The 15,242-nt window shown below is 51.3% G+C and overlaps 7 protein-coding genes and 1 non-coding gene; 3 read left to right on the forward strand and 5 right to left on the reverse strand.

Annotated features, from left to right (window-relative positions):
• Positions 1-427: 427 nt before the first annotated feature.
• RCC_10471 (uncharacterized protein) lies at positions 428-958 on the reverse strand (the record flags this gene model as incomplete). Its single annotated transcript, XM_023775699.1, has 1 exon — positions 428-958. The coding sequence occupies one exon, from the start codon at positions 956-958 to the stop codon at positions 428-430; it is 531 nt and encodes a 176-aa protein (XP_023631467.1).
• Positions 959-1,112: 154 nt separating this feature from the next.
• Positions 1,113-3,691, forward strand: RCC_10472 (related to FMO1 Flavin-containing monooxygenase; the record flags this gene model as incomplete). XM_023775700.1 has 5 exons in its annotated part: positions 1,113-2,099; positions 2,264-2,413; positions 2,484-2,671; positions 2,731-2,882; positions 2,937-3,691. 5 exons carry the CDS (start codon positions 1,113-1,115, stop codon positions 3,689-3,691), a joined length of 2,232 nt encoding a protein of 743 aa, XP_023631468.1.
• RCC_10473 (uncharacterized protein) lies at positions 3,679-6,060 on the reverse strand (the record flags this gene model as incomplete). XM_023775701.1 has 5 exons in its annotated part: positions 3,679-4,095; positions 4,150-5,067; positions 5,136-5,703; positions 5,859-5,913; positions 5,967-6,060. The coding sequence occupies 5 exons, from the start codon at positions 6,058-6,060 to the stop codon at positions 3,679-3,681; spliced, it is 2,052 nt and encodes a 683-aa protein (XP_023631469.1).
• An 884-nt stretch (positions 6,061-6,944) lies between these two features.
• Positions 6,945-8,714, forward strand: RCC_10474 (uncharacterized protein; the record flags this gene model as incomplete). XM_023775702.1 has 4 exons in its annotated part: positions 6,945-7,296; positions 7,357-8,188; positions 8,261-8,370; positions 8,437-8,714. 4 exons carry the CDS (start codon positions 6,945-6,947, stop codon positions 8,712-8,714), a joined length of 1,572 nt encoding a protein of 523 aa, XP_023631470.1.
• Positions 8,715-8,978: 264 nt separating this feature from the next.
• Positions 8,979-11,351, reverse strand: RCC_10475 (related to exocyst complex subunit SEC6; the record flags this gene model as incomplete). The annotated part of the gene is made up of 1 exon (XM_023775703.1): positions 8,979-11,351. One exon carries the CDS (start codon positions 11,349-11,351, stop codon positions 8,979-8,981), a length of 2,373 nt encoding a protein of 790 aa, XP_023631471.1.
• Positions 11,352-11,495: 144 nt separating this feature from the next.
• On the forward strand, positions 11,496-11,771 carry RCC_10476 (related to ribosomal protein L30; the record flags this gene model as incomplete). Its single annotated transcript, XM_023775704.1, has 1 exon — positions 11,496-11,771. The coding sequence occupies one exon, from the start codon at positions 11,496-11,498 to the stop codon at positions 11,769-11,771; it is 276 nt and encodes a 91-aa protein (XP_023631472.1).
• A 696-nt stretch (positions 11,772-12,467) lies between these two features.
• On the reverse strand, positions 12,468-12,587 carry RCC_13201. Its single transcript, XR_002832376.1, has one exon. It is a non-coding gene; the product is annotated as a ribosomal RNA (ribosomal RNA).
• Positions 12,588-13,169: 582 nt separating this feature from the next.
• On the reverse strand, positions 13,170-14,648 carry RCC_10477 (uncharacterized protein; the record flags this gene model as incomplete). The annotated part of the gene is made up of 1 exon (XM_023775705.1): positions 13,170-14,648. One exon carries the CDS (start codon positions 14,646-14,648, stop codon positions 13,170-13,172), a length of 1,479 nt encoding a protein of 492 aa, XP_023631473.1.
• Positions 14,649-15,242: the final 594 nt, after the last annotated feature.

Raw genomic sequence — 15,242 nt, forward strand, 5'->3', positions numbered from 1 at the left:
AAGATGCGACGACATACGGTAACGCGACGATGTTCGATACATACTTTATATCGCAATACGCCTCTTTCTTATCTACTCATTAATTTTGGATAATATTTGATTGTAATTTAAATGCTCTCTCCGCTTGCTTTATGAGACATGAACATGGCTCTCCGACGATCATTTTGTTATGTTCGAGTCATGTGATGCTGCATCATTCACTGACATGTGAACTTTACATTGAGAAATGCTCCTTTCAATGAACAAAAGCTTTCGAGAGATCAGGAGCCGCAAACAGGTATCGGATCTTCGTTTTCATAGACTTGTCGACTTGCAACGTCAAGCACTCATCGCCGCAGACCAACAGTACGCCCTCCTCCACTCCACGTTAGCCTCACCCAGTCAAAGTTCACCTCCATAGCCCGCAAAGTCGCTCCTATCCCCTACCCTACGAAGACGCCAATTCTCGAAGCATTTCTCGTGTAGCTCCAACGTTCTGGCTGTCAGAGAAAATGGCTGCTATCAGACTTCCATCGATCGAGGGAAACTCGTTCTGGAGCGCAGCAACGGCTCTGTCGGCTTCACTCTCAGGCTTCGTATTACTCATCTCAAAATGCTCCAAGGCTTCTCTCTGCTCCCCTCTCTCCTCCGCCGGAACGATCGCTTCATCTTGGAAAGTGTCCGTCCTGCGGGGAGGAAGTCCAGGAGGGGCTTGATAGCCGGATTGTGGTGCTTGATAGCTGGATTGTGGTGCTTGGTAGCTGGATTGTGGTGCTTGATAGCTCGACTGTGGTGCTTGGTGGCTAGGCTCGGTATTCCACTGCTGTGTTGTATTTTCCTGCTGTCCTTGCTGTGGCTGTAATGGCTGTTGCAGATACGGCTGATTTTGTTGGAGGCCACTCTCGTCTGCCCAAGGATTACTACTGGGTAGTGGTTCGCCGCTACTCGGACTGTGGTAGTATCCGCCTTGATTCGACATTTTTCCTGCCCCGCTGGTTGATGTTGTTGTCWTGTTGGCGGGGGAGATGGAAAGGAAGCTACCTTGAACTGTGGCGCAGGCGAAGGGAATACGTCACCAACAAAGGCTTCATGTGACACACAACATCACCTCCATCCTGAGGTCATCATCAGGCATGCAAAGCCCAAAGGCAATGAAAAGCGTCTGCATCGTCGGCGCAGGACCAGCAGGACTGGCGGCTGCAAAGGTCCTCGCTCCGCGCTTCAGAGTGACCGTGTTCGAGCAGTCTGGAAAAATCGGCGGCATATGGCAGGATGCAAATGATGGATTTCTCGGCCCCGAAACACCTACAAACTTGTCTAGATACACCGTGGGCTTCTCGGATTTGGATTGGAACTCGATCGAACTGGGTGCATCAGCAATCCCTCTATTCCCAAAAGCGTGGCAGGTCAACCGATACCTCTTGGCTTATGCGAAGAAGCTGCCCCGGGACACTATCAAACTTGGTCACAAAGTGGTCAGAACGGAGAGAATAGCATCTCAAGACTCATCGACAGCTACTTGGTCCATCACCATTCGCCATGAAGAGTCCGGAGAACAGACAAGAAAGTTTGACTACTTAGTTATGGGCACTGGCTTCTTTTCGCGGCCACGGCCTCTCTCTGCAGCGGTTGCCAATGTCTCCTTACATGATACGAAGGTCACTAGTTTGCATAGCTCACGGTTCAGAAAGCTGCAAGATCTGTTCCCTGATGATCAGGATGCGGCTGGCAGGACTATCCTCATGATAGGAGGCGGGAACTCCTCAGGAGAGACCGCCGCAAATATCGCTCAACAGCTTTCCGATTCCCAGTACTCTCCTGATAGTAGTATGCGGGAAAGATACAAGGAATGCAAGGTCATCCACGTTACTCCGCGGCCGTTGTATGCACTCCCTCCTTTCGTTCCGGCAAACGCGGAGTATAACACTTTCATGCCCTTGGATCTCAAACTGTACGATCTCTCACGGCGACTTCCAGGAGACATCAGCGGTAATGCTGGTCGCGTTGCCGATACTGTGAAGAATATGATCCATCAGAGTATGCAGGCTACCATCGGTGGCGATCAATCAGACCTTGGCTCACTTGGCTTGGTCATTCCACCAGGAGAGCCACGAAGTGCGGTAAGTGAGGCCGCGTGAGAGGTACGACCGCAAGTGAAGCACGGTCTGTTCACTTGCAACAACCCATTTCATTCTTCGTGCGTCACTAGCCGAGCACATGTGAGAAAACGAAATGTCAAGACCTCAAGGCAAGTAGCTACGCTGACTCCCAACCTCTCGTTCAGGTCCACGTTGCTATCAGTGAAAGTTATCCGGAATTTGTCAGAAGTGGTCTCATATCTGTGATTCCTGGTCGTGTGACGGCAGTCGAAGCGACCCAAGAAGGAGACGCCATTGCATGTGTTCGCCAAGCGGATGGTGAGACTGTGATTGAAGTGAGTGCATCCGATGTATACTCATCTATTCGCTTTCCTCTGTCTTGGGTCCTTTTCTTACGCTCGACAGAACGTTGGCGCGGTGGTCTTTGCCACTGGCTTCTCGCCTCACAATGCCATCGATATTCTCCCCGAAGATGTCAAACAAGAGCTACATTACGATCCAAATAGCTCGCGACTTCCAATCGTCCTATCAGCGTGGCAGACAATGGTTCGCAGTGTTCCTGACCTGGCGTTTGTCGGCTTTTATGAAGGCCCGTAAGTCTAAACCCTCCATTACATGCCCACTTTGTGCTGATCACATCAATGTCACAAAGGTACTGGGGTATTATCGAGATGCAAGCTCGTTTGACGGCTCACCGATGGCTCAAGGGCGACATTCCTCCCCAGCGTGAATTCGAGGAAACCGATAAGCTGCTCGATCTACGAAGCCGGATGCAACATCGAAGCCTCGACGTACCGCAGTATTGTAAGTTATGTTTCACTACGCCGCTGTTACTGATTGCTAATATGTTGCTATAAGGGTTTGGTGATCCTCTTGGCTACAGCGAGGAGATTGCCAGATATCTCCAGCTGGAGAGGAATGACGGACCTTTCGAAGACAGGGAAGGATGTATGTCGCCCGCAAGATATCTCTCATTCGACACGGATGGGTCTGCGGCAGGCTCCATTGTACGAGATCTACACCAAGCCTGGAATGCGTGCAAGGAGGGCAGATACGTTGCTCGCGCCGCCTTTCGTGCTCTGCAAGGCAACTGGAACATCGAGAGAACCATCAGGAGTGCACTGTCAAGTTATCCCTCAGGGACCTTGGAAGGAAAGGCAGGCTTCTATCCACGCTTTCCGACCCCGGACAAGACAGGACAGACCTTTGATTTCGAGTACCTCTATATCGAGTCTGGCACACTGGTCCTCTCGAATGGTGCTATGATGAACGCTAGAAAACGATATGTATACCGGTACAACGAAGCTGATGACAAGCTGAGCGTATGGTTCGTCAAGCCCGACAACGATCTGGAGGTTGACTATCTCTTCCACAACATGGCATTCGTCTCTCCAACAGAAGCCGCGAAGGAGCACGCTTGCATTGCCAAAGCCGATCATCTGTGTGTGGAGGACATGTATGAGACCGAATATAGGTTTCCATTCAGTGGCATCTCTCTGCTTGAGTTCGAAACCCAGCATACGGTCAAGGGTCCWAGCAAGGACTACGTCGCAACAACCAGCTACCGAAGACCCGATTTAAACTGTGCCGACAGTCAGAATCAGCGTAGCTGACCATAGTCAGCGTATGGAAAGGAGTCCAGAGTGAGCCACAAGTCCTCATCGGTCGGGAATTCGGCGAAAGCATCCATCATATCTAGTCTGCAGGTGGCCAGAGAGCTCTCCACGGAAGTATGCGCTGGATGTGCGCTGTCATTTGACAAAGAATCGACTGCATCGCTTGAGTGCAATCGTTCCCCGGTAGGCCCTATATCAACGCGCTTCACTTCTCGGAGCAGCTCTTCCAGCACGACACCGTAGCCTAAGCTTGGTGCATTTCCTTGAGTAGCTTCGATGAGATGCTTCTGAACATTCTCTGCCTGTCGGAGAAGGTCTTCGAGATCATATTTCGATGGCGTCAAGTATAGCCTATTGCCAGGTTTCCGCTCGATCAGGTAGACGTATACAATAGAGAGTGCCTGAAAGGGGTCAGCGAGCGGCAGATGCGAACAAGGACGACTGAGAATAATTACATTGAACATGACGAATTGGGTATACCACAGTACATTGTGCTTACTCAAACTGGCCGCAGAGACAATGTCCATTGTCGATTTTGCGGCCGAGACACACTCATCTATCTGCAGCTGCTGAACATCCGCTTGTGTCGTTTCCAGGAGACAACTCGGACGATTGATGAGCATTCGGGCATGTGAGTGAGCTAATTCCAGTACTGCAACCTGTCTACGAAATACCGGAACGAGACTTGTTGGTCGGATGGTCCCGGAAAGAATGATGGGTAAGGACGCATGCCACGATTTGATCTCTGCGTTCAGCTGGATGACACTGGCGAGCTTCTGGTCTGCCGTTCTGCGATGCACGGAATACTGGTCGCGGAATGCTCTCTTGACAATTCGCGCTATCTGAGCGTGGCATATAGACGCTTGGATAACACTGTCTCGCGGAGGCTGTCCACCTAGAGAAATCTCCCTTTCGACGAGATCCTCATCGTCGATTGCATCGGGGAAGTTCTGATCAACATCGTCCAGGTGTATCAGCGGAGGTCTCCCAAGGATCGCACAAAGGTAAGTGTCCAGAGTTGAAGCTGCCCAAAAGGTCCTCTTCCGGCATTCCCTCGTGATGCGGTCTTGTTGCCCAACGAACCCCGCGGAAGCACGGTGGAGACCTATTGACATGGCCAACTGTACTGTCGTTCCGAATAAGTAGTGAGCCTGGTTGGGTCTGGAAACCTGCAGCAGATATAGCACACTTGCTAGGCGTGCTTGGACGCTTTCCAAAGTCGGTCTGCCACGTTCTTCGCTCAGCTTGTTCTGGGCTACACGAAACATGCTCTCGCTCTCGCACCACGCATCTCCCGATGCAAAAGGAAGGCTTCTATCTTCGTTCATCTCGTTGAAGACCCAAGATGTAGCCAAGATTAAGAGCACTGCAGCCTAGGAGGTGAACGATATGAGTGACGAGTCCAGATATTTGGCTCTTTCCATTTTAGTGTTTGACTCACCTGACGGGCTGGCAAAAGGTGCTCACCATCAGCTTCCGCTTCTTCCTGTCGGTAGTAGGCATCCAGCCACTGCAAGACCGTCTGTCGGTGGAAGAATCGATAAGTCGGCATTGCTAGATCGAAATACTGATCCACCAGGTTGACTCCTACTGTTCGCTCTGGAAGGTGAAAATCCCTGACGTCCACTTGAGGAGCGAAGCGATCTCCAAAAGCAAAGATCGAGACGTTCGTAGAAGGGACAGGCTGCTCTGTAGGCACGCCTTTCGATGTGTCGATTGTACCGCCTGCATCATGGCTGAATCGCTTCCAGGCCCTGCGAAGGAACGTATATGACGATGTTGGACCTGAGTACTGTCCAGTGGTCAAAGCGGATCCTGCTGCTTCGGGAGATACTGCTCTTGAGGCTCCGGCAGTAGTATCATTGTCATCTACACGTTGAATGTAGTTTATGCTCGGTGTAACGGCACCGGGTGATACTGGGTTGTCTCCGACAGATTGAGGCCGCACAAAGCGACCTCTTGTATAAGATGCTAGATATGTACAACTTGCTCCACTATTGAGGCAGACTCTGGTGGATGAGATGAAAACCATTAGCTATGAGCATTTGTGGATCTTTGGAGAGACCACAGGGCATAATCGATATCGGCTGATATTGAATCAAAGGACGATCGATGCTCGATCGAGTGGCACAGTAGCAGAAGACCACTCTACTTTTTCACTCACCGACATGGCAAATCCCCTGTGCATCTTCTTTTCCGACTTTTGCAGCTGTCGCAAGCTGGCGGCGGATTAGCACTTGATGGACAACGGAAACGTGATCGGCTCCCAAACCTCTTGTCACTTTCTGTCGCTTGGCATTTCGGACATCAGGAGACGTGGTTGCGCTCCCCGCAGACGGAGAGGGTGCCGTGGGATGTGATGGCATGTTGTTGACTGTTCGGTCGAGAGGCGGATAAGCAGAGTGGAAATCCGGCAACTGTGTGGGAGGCCGTTCTGACGATTATGACAGAAGTCGGGTAGGACGCAAGGCTGTATCTGGAGAGGGAAGCTCGTACAGAGGGGTGTGAACAAGAAATATGTTTAATTCGGATTGCACTCGACTCTCATCGCAATTATGGTTTCGTTCTGCTCACAGCGTGTTGACGCCCATTTCATTTGGGTAAACTCTACTACCGATATGCCTGTTCAAAACCCCCCAAAAAACAGAGCACTTCGATACATGCGCCGCCACGGTCATCACTCGCATTAATCCTCATACCTTCAGATAGATACTCAGTATGTCACAGAATTCCAACAAGTGCAAGGCTCAAGGCTGTTCAGAACGCATTTGAGCACTACCCCAACCCTAACCCTAAGGTACCCCTATTATCCAGCCAACAAGCCTATTGCCAAACAACGAGCTATGAAGCGCCGAATTACAACGGAATTATATGGAAGCTTGCTTTTGCTTTCAATCGTGGTGACTATAAGTTTGACGCAAAGCCTGCATGTAGATAGGAGACAGGCGTAGAGCTTCCAATGCATTCACTTCCGTTATGAAGCAACGAACGGTGACATAAGCTCCGTATCAGAACAAAAAGGATACTTGGGCACAATGAGCCATGCACCAAACAGTAGCATGCTTCTCGCAACGCCCATTATGTATCTGCTTCTTTCTTTATGTCCAACARACACAAACAGCCTTGACCTGCTTGGAATTAAAAGTCCTCTGTCACCCTTCGTCCTCCCTCAACTCAACCAAAGCGATCAATTCTCTCTTCACACAGTCCAAGCAAAGTGATCAATTCTCTCAGCCTACGAAGAATCAACATGGCCATCTCCGCAGACTTCCCCGGTGTGACCATCAGCATCAGGATCAACAATCGCAAGCTCACCGAGTATCGCGACGCCGACATCCAAGATCCGCCACGAACAGTCAGCTATATGATCGAAGCCGTACCCGATTCCATCTTCTCCATCCACGCTCATGCCAGCCCTGAAGCCACCTTCAGAGGCTCCTCCCTGTCGTTCCACTTTTACGCTGATGGCAAATATGCCGATGGCACGCTGATCGACGCCAGTCAGGGCATCGGAGGCCATACCGAGAGTAGAGGACGATATGTGCGAAGCGACATGTTGAGAAGGTACCAGTTCGCTTCCCGTGAGAAGCAGATCGAAGTCAGTAAGTGACGCTCTTCATTCCGAGAAGGTGAATATTCAGAATGTGCTGACCCTACCACAGTCGAAAAGCAGAGCACCTCGCTTTCCTCCCGTCCGCGCGCCTCCAAGAGATCAACGGATACGCCTCAGGTGAGCTATACGGGTTACCATAGCGTTGGTATCGATTCAGCCGCGCCCACTCCCTCCGAAGAACCACAGCCTACCCAAACATATTTCGACATCGGCAACGAGGATCACCGAGGCAACGTTCGTCGCGAGGCATACCGTAGCGTCGCTCACGCTGCGTCCAAGACATACCACAGCGTTGCACGTCCCACTTCCGAGACTCTCAATGACGCTTTGAGTTCCTCCCCCGAAGCTCCGCCAAATGAAGCAGATCTTCCTTTTCGCATGTTCGCTCAAGAGCCTCCACCTGTAGGCGGAGATGCCAACGTCGCGCGTGGTCCATTTCTGGGAACATTGGACCGCTTGCCCAACACCAGACAGCCATTCGCAAACCGACGCCCTGACCTTAATTACCGACCCCCATACACGGATAGAAGGTTTGGCGTCCCACTAGACGGTACACCACTGGAGGTAAATGACCAGCCTTTAGCAGGAGAAGCGACACCAGGACGACCCGAGCCCGTTGGACAGGACAGTATTGCATTCGACACCGCCAAGGAGACCCCAGCTGCTGTCGCTGCCCTCAGCACCACCAAAGACGCTTCCAGCACCACCACTGTCGGCTCTGACTACACTACTCCAGAAGAATTAGGAACCCTCAAGATCGTCGTTTGTCATGTCAACAAGAAGGGAGTTGTCGCTTTCGGCCGGAACGCTTCCACCACTGCTGAGATCGCCAAGGAAAAGCAGGAGGCTATCAAGGAGAAGTCCGGCGGGTTCCTTGTGAGGTTAGTGCAATCGTCTCGTTGATATCATTCCTGAAGATCTTTCTGCTTTGCTGACCTCCTCCTTCRCCACAGATACACCGCTCCTCAGACCGTCTCGCCCGTCACGACCTGGGATGTCGGAGCTCTTGAGGATGATAACGGAGACAACTCCATGACCTATATCTTCCATTACCGGACACGCGGTAAGCCTTTTCATATCTCATCAAGTGTGATGTCCGAGCTAACCAGATCGCCCTTCTGCTTCACAGAGATGCTCGATGCGCTGGGAGTTTTGTCCAATGATCCCAACGTGAACCGTGTCAAGCCACCCGTTGATGGCGAATGGGGACCAAGAGATGGTAGTGCTGAGACCATGGCTGACGCGGGTGGTGCTACTCGGCGCAAGAGCAAGGTCGGCCAGGCGAGCGGATCGCGGGCGAAGAATGTTGCTTTCGCACATGGAGGAGCCGGTGGAGAGGCTGTCGTCAGCAAGAGAGAGGCTGATGAGGACTGGGAGATGGTGGATGATGACAACACCGATGCTTGAGAGGGTCGTACGATGATGGTGATGAAAGTGTAAGGTGGCAGCTGATGCTACCAGGGTGGTAGATTCTCGAAACGGCCGATAATGCGAACGATTTTTGTCTCTTGGATATCAATACCAAGCATTTGTGAGATTTCGACTGACCTCTCACGATCAATGACTTCTTTCAACTCCCGGGGTATAGCTCCATCCTCTTTGCCAACGCCGAACGCCTCGCTCCCATGTCAAATTGACAAAACATCAATGTCAAGTTCAAAAGAAACCACATCATTTGACCTTGCTCATAACCGTCTCCACTCCACGCTCCACATTCATGCTAGCAGCCCGGTTCTTCACACTGCTCAACATACTACGATCGTAATCGTCTCGCGATCTGAGCACAGCCTCAACCCAGCCAATCTGCACATCCCAGTACTGCTCCTTCATCTGGACATAAGCTTCCACCACAGCCGGACCCTTTTCTACGGACAGGAGATCGCCGAAATGTCGAATGACTCTCCATTTGTTCTTCACGCCTTCGAAGACGTCCGGTCCGCCGCTCTCAAAGAACTTGAACACAGTCGTGACGTCCTCTCGGATCTTCTCCGTGAAAGGGTCGTTCCGTCTGAATTTGACCCCCTTTCCTTTGACACACTCCAGATACCGCACGAGCAATGCATCGCTCAGTTCTTCTATGAAGATATCCAAAAGGGAGTGATGTAGGATAGCAGAGAAGTCCTTGAGGTAGTCATCGAAAGTCGTGGTGATGGATCCCATCGTCTTCTTTTCATACCAGTCTCGTGTGAAGAATTCCGGTAAGACGGGTTTGATATCAGTCGCGAAGATGACGGCAGCGAGGAGAGACATGCAATGTGTTGCAAGATCCACGTAGCCGTTCTTGAGCGATTCGTGATCGGCAGTTGAGGTAACGGCATAGGCTGGAGTGACGAGCGATTCGTAATCTGCCTTGAAGCGCGTGAGGAAGGAGATGCTATCCGTAGCGGGATCATCATCGATGATTTTGATCTGGTCGTTGGCTATTGCGACCAACCAATCCTGCAAGCTACCGACGCCTTCAAGCATACTGGGGTCGTTTCCGGAGGCTATCTTTTGGTACTCGTCGTCAACCAATCTTTCCCACATTTGCTGACGCTCCTTCAAGGCGCGCATCATGGCGTCCACAACACCTTCCACAACGTCCGGCCGGCCGGAAGATTCAGCTACGGAGAGCTGTTCCCGGAGCATGGTCCATGTATCACCTAGACTCTTAGTGTGAAGATGGTCATGAGCATCTTGGTCCAGACTGCCTTCGACCCGCGAAAGAAAAGTATTGCGATCAGTGGCTGCCACACGGTCCATCCATTCCTCAACGGCACGGGTGATGAGGCTGCGGTATTCCCGCACAAGATCGCCTTCTCGCTCGTCGATGACATGCATCTTGAGAGTGTCGGGCGTGACTCCCAATCGGCCCATCTTGGTATAGTACTTCTCCACCCAGTTCAAGATTGCGAGCATGTGCACCGGAGTGATGTCTTTGTCGTCCAGTTTCSAAATGAGGAAGTCATGCATGAGTTTGTGGTATATGTCAACGTAGGTTTGAAGAATCTTCCACTTCCTAGGCATGAGTTCTTGCATGCCAAGTTTGACAGTATTGAGGTCGTTGAAGTACCATCGACAGGCCTTCTCCAGCTTCTCCGGATCCTCATTGAACGCAACGTCCACCTGCACGAATTGCCCCTGAGCACTGGCTTCAACAGCTTGGAGGAACTTCTTCTTGTACCCACGAACTTCTCTCTGGCCAACATTGATACTCTTGAAACGGGAAGCGACATCTTGGAACTCGCGCTGGGCATCCTGCAGGGCTTTGGTTTGACGATCCTTCTTCTCTTCCTCCTCGATGACCAATCCCAAACGCACCACCAATCCATTGTTTCCGGCTTGAATCAAAGGAATGAGGTTGAGACACGCCTGTCCAACGTGGTCGTCAAACCAGTCCACCACATCGTCCATTCGCTGAAAGTGATCTCTCAATGTGACACCGGCTTCCAATGTCAGATTCTCGATCAATTCCACGCCCGACTCTCCCTCGGCGCTCCCCTTCACCTGATCCATGGCACGATCTCTGACATCCCTCAATGAGCTCAAACCAGCATGAATTGCCAGGAGGTTGGCCTGATTGTCCAGATCCTCGTCGTCCTCCTTGAGCAGGTCCTCCAGCTCATCCAGCTGCTCCCCAAACGTGTCAATACTTGTCTTGATGCTCTCCACGGCAGCAAAGTTGCGCTGCATCACACTCATGCGGTTGATTTCTGGAAAGTCCTCAATCATACCCTGGGCTTCAGTGCACAGCTTGTCAATCTTCATCATTTCCTCCTTGATCAACGCCACGATAGTTTGGCCATCACTGATGCTATTCATGCCGGACTGGGTGATTTCCAGCTGTTCGCGCAGGCCGTGCTTGAGCTGGGAGTCGACGGCTTGCTTCTTGCGGGTGAATTCATTGCGGATCGAGGCCAACTTATCCAGATCGTCGGGATTGCGGAGGAGGTCGGCCAGTTTGGAGACCGAATCCTCGATCTTGCCATCATTCATGGTGGTATGGCGGAGTTTGTTGGAATGATGGAGGGGAAGAGGGAAGAGGGAGGGCGGAGGTCCCGACATTGATGTTGCAGCTACCTTAGCCCCGACAAGCAGCTCCACTCTCACCTTCACTTTCACCTTTCCAAACAACCATCACCATTGAGCGCTACTCCGATTCGCACCGCAATCCATCAATTGTCTGAGGAGATCACAGAAACAACAACCATGGCCTTCTTCCGCATCACGCTGCTGCGCTCCGCCATTGGATTGCCGGAAAAGTCATCGCGCGTGCTCGCCGCGCTCGGTCTACGCAAGCGACTGGCCACCGTCTATCAACCCGTGACGCCTTCCACCGCCGGACAAGTCTTTGCCGTGAAGGAACTAGTCGATGTCGAGGAGGTCGACATGGCATTGAGCAAGCAGCAGATAAAGGAGCTGAGAAGACCCGAACGCGGATTCTATGTTGAGAGTCGCGCGAAGGATGCGAGGCAGATGCTATGAACGAGGGTGAAGAAATAAACTTATGCAGAGTGGCGGCAAGAAATGAAGGTCGAGGGACGACTGGATGGGAGGAGCAATGAGGCACGAAGAGCAATAGGCGAGTGGATGGCGCAGGCGGAGGAGGACCTGCATGGACGTGAAGCATACGACAGTCSCAGAAGCCAGCCGATCGTGCCCTCTCTGCGATACGTAGCGGGTGTGCAAAAGCTGCCATGATGTCCGTGGAAATCGCCATTGCCAATCCCAATTCGGGACCCGCGACTATATGCGAGCGATATGGCAAGATATAAAGACCATGGACATCACAAGCATGCGACTCGCCAATCGAAGGTGCTCCAACAAATGCGATTCGACCGAGGACCACCTATTTCGTCCTACTAGATACAGTTCTACGACAACCGACATAGCTTTGCCAACCAAGATACTGGCATGGAAATATGCATCCTACACAAAGCCAGGTCTCAACATTGAACACCTTGCTCCCGACCACTGTACCGCCGTCATCCACACAGCTTCCCTACGCCGTTGCTTGTTTGCAAGTCGCTATTGGAGATTCAATGCTTTGTTATTTCTCACCTTGCGGCATCACCGCTCAAGTCATCATAAGTTCATTCGATGATCTTCAAAGGCAGGAACTGCATAAAAGTATAAAACAAAAACATGCATCGGCCTTGCATCGGAGCATCTGCAAAACAAAACATTCAACACCAGGAATTCGCTGATCGTCACCGACTCAACTACTAATCTGGCGATTACATGCTTGACGAGGCCAGAGCGGACGGGATGGCGTATTAATTTTCATGTATCTGTGGTCGAATGTGCTCTTCCCAATTACAACACAACTCATATACATCATTGCTCCATTTCGCCGACCGAAGACGATATCCAACAAGCACTTTAACAAGGCCGCCCAAGACATGTCACGGTCTCACTCTTGTAATAACTCGAATTCAGTCGTCTCGTCTAGCACACGATGATAGAAATGTCAATTTAGTGCATACAAAAGAGAGGTGTCGTGAAGATGGTATTCCAACAGCATCTACCATTTCCCGATGTCTTTTCCCCCGGAATGCTCGACCACTCGACCCGGATGTCGAAGAAGGCTCTCTACCCGGTCCATCATACAACAACTCACAACAAACACAACTCCGAAGGCGATTCAAGATCTGCTTTTCGCTTGAGCAACATCACACGCCATTCACTCGACTGCTCTCCACGCCTTCAATCCAACCACTTGCTCCAAGGACGATTAGAAGACTACCGCTCGCGATGTCTATGAACTTCGAATCTACTCGTCAAAAGGGCTCGCCATGCATTCAATGATAATTTGCAGGAAGCACCTTCACATTTCACAAAGGTGTAGAACGCGATAAGTTTACCAGAGTAAATAACGTATTCTCATCGCAAAGGAACAGCCTCCCACTTTCCTTTAAAAGGGTTCTCTCTATCCGAGCACGGCGTATCTGTATACAAACTTTCTGTGACTTGTACACCGCCCTTATTCCGCCGCTCATTCCGCGCCGAGTACTCATCCGCCTCATCACTCCTTGCGAGCCCGAAAAAGGGCGTCCTAGGCGTCTGCACGTACCCTCTCGTGGCGAACGGCGTCTCATTCATTTCGTAATCATCATGAGGATGGTCTGAAGGCACGTACGCCTCCTTCTCTGGTTTATAGGCGTGGTTATTGTTGTGTCGGAAGATGAAGAATCCGAGTACAGCGTAGATGACGAGCATGACTGCTACGACTACACCGTAGGCTACCAGTGACGACTCGGCAAATCGAAGTCCTATGAAGCCATTTGCGATTCCTAGTGTTAGGACGGAAGTACCCAGGAAGCGGTGAATCTTGCCCATAATCGTTGGAGTACCGGCCCGCATGTAGATAAGGTGGTGACTTAGTCCCAGACCGACCTGGATCAGAATGGCTCCAAGAATGAGCAGACCAATGATCTGATGAGTGGAATTGAAAGATTTGGACTTGTTGTAGACCGTCGAACAGTACACACCAAGGCCGAAGCCCACAGCCACGAATGCGAGACCGATCATCTGCGCTGCGGCATGTATACGCACTCTTCGGACGAGTCTGAGGGACAGTGCACCCATGGGAAGTATAAGCAAGAATGCAATCCCCATAAAGACAGCKTGTGCTATGCCGAACCACGCAGTGTCCGACCCCGTATTGTATGCGCCTGAGGAGAAGTAGTTTGCGAACGCCCAGAATCCATGGCCCGTTTGTAAGCCTGGATCCTGAGGCGCGGGGACTCTGCCGTATGCGCCTGTAGAGTTCGATGCTACAGTCATGTCGAGTTCGAAGTTGCCATGGAATGTGTGGAGGCGGAGATTGGCATTCCTGTCATCAGAGTGAAGAGTTTCGTWTGGGCCGAGAGCGAACACGAATTGCTGAGCAGTATTTTGTAGGTCTAGCGCTCCTGACTTCCATGCCGAGCAGTTTCGGCAGACAGCATGGGCTATCATGATACCGTCTGGACTTAATGTGTTGGAGAATGGAGCATATACATCATCGGAGACGTTTTCAATAACCATATCCGGTTCCAGCTCTGGCTCCGAGTGACCCGTCGAATACCGGCAGGAGTTGATGAGTGTACTCCCATCGTCGCCAAGATAAGAAATCAACATTCTGGTGTTGGTCATGGAACCACCAAAACCCACGCCCATCCAGGAGTGCTTGCTTGGAGCGTTCATATGATAGTACACGTCTCCATTCTCCGCCACATTGAGTGCAAAGACATATCCAGAATAGACAAAGTATGCGGCTTTGGCCTTTTCGTCGATGCCAGCTTCCGCAATCTCAGACGGGTTTCCAGCGAAGACAAGTCTCGAGATCGCCAGGATCGTGAGAAGTATCGTCCTAATCATGGCGAAGAGCGGGCGCAGCTAGCCACCAGGGAGCCGTTGAAGAGAAGGAAATGTTGGCACTTGCCGTGAAGACAGGAATGCAGGAAACTGCAGCATGAGAGAAGTATAATACTTGCCTGCGTGAGAGGCGCGCATCTCACCAGCGCAGGCGAGCGGTAGACGCCGACATTCGTCATGTCGACGAGAATAGAGCATCCTGCAGCTCGAAGGAGGCAATTGGCTGGCCAAGCCCCATCCCGCTCGAAGACCCGCCTTTATGGGCGCGTAGTCTTACAATTATCATCAAAACGTTGTGCAACACCCAAGTCCTTGATTAAATCGCAATTTCTTTGGATCGAACGATGGCATGCGATGAAGGCGTATTTGCAGAACTTCCTTACTTGAAGAGGTGAGGTTCAGATTGACTACGATGTCTCTCTTCCACATGGAAGGAGTGTCGCGAAAAATAAAACTATGCCCTGGTATCACATGCCATCTCGCCACCAACAATGTCCGGTCTAGAAAATGCTGCACATTGACATTTGCAATGTGTACAAAAGATACATGGCCTTCGTCTGTCACCAATCGCATACTGTGCGGAAGCTGTGACTGGTG

The sequence above is a fragment of the Ramularia collo-cygni genome (assembly GCF_900074925.1).
Source record: "Ramularia collo-cygni strain URUG2 genome assembly, contig: RCC_scaffold22, whole genome shotgun sequence".
Lineage (NCBI taxonomy): Eukaryota > Fungi > Ascomycota > Dothideomycetes > Mycosphaerellales > Mycosphaerellaceae > Ramularia > Ramularia collo-cygni.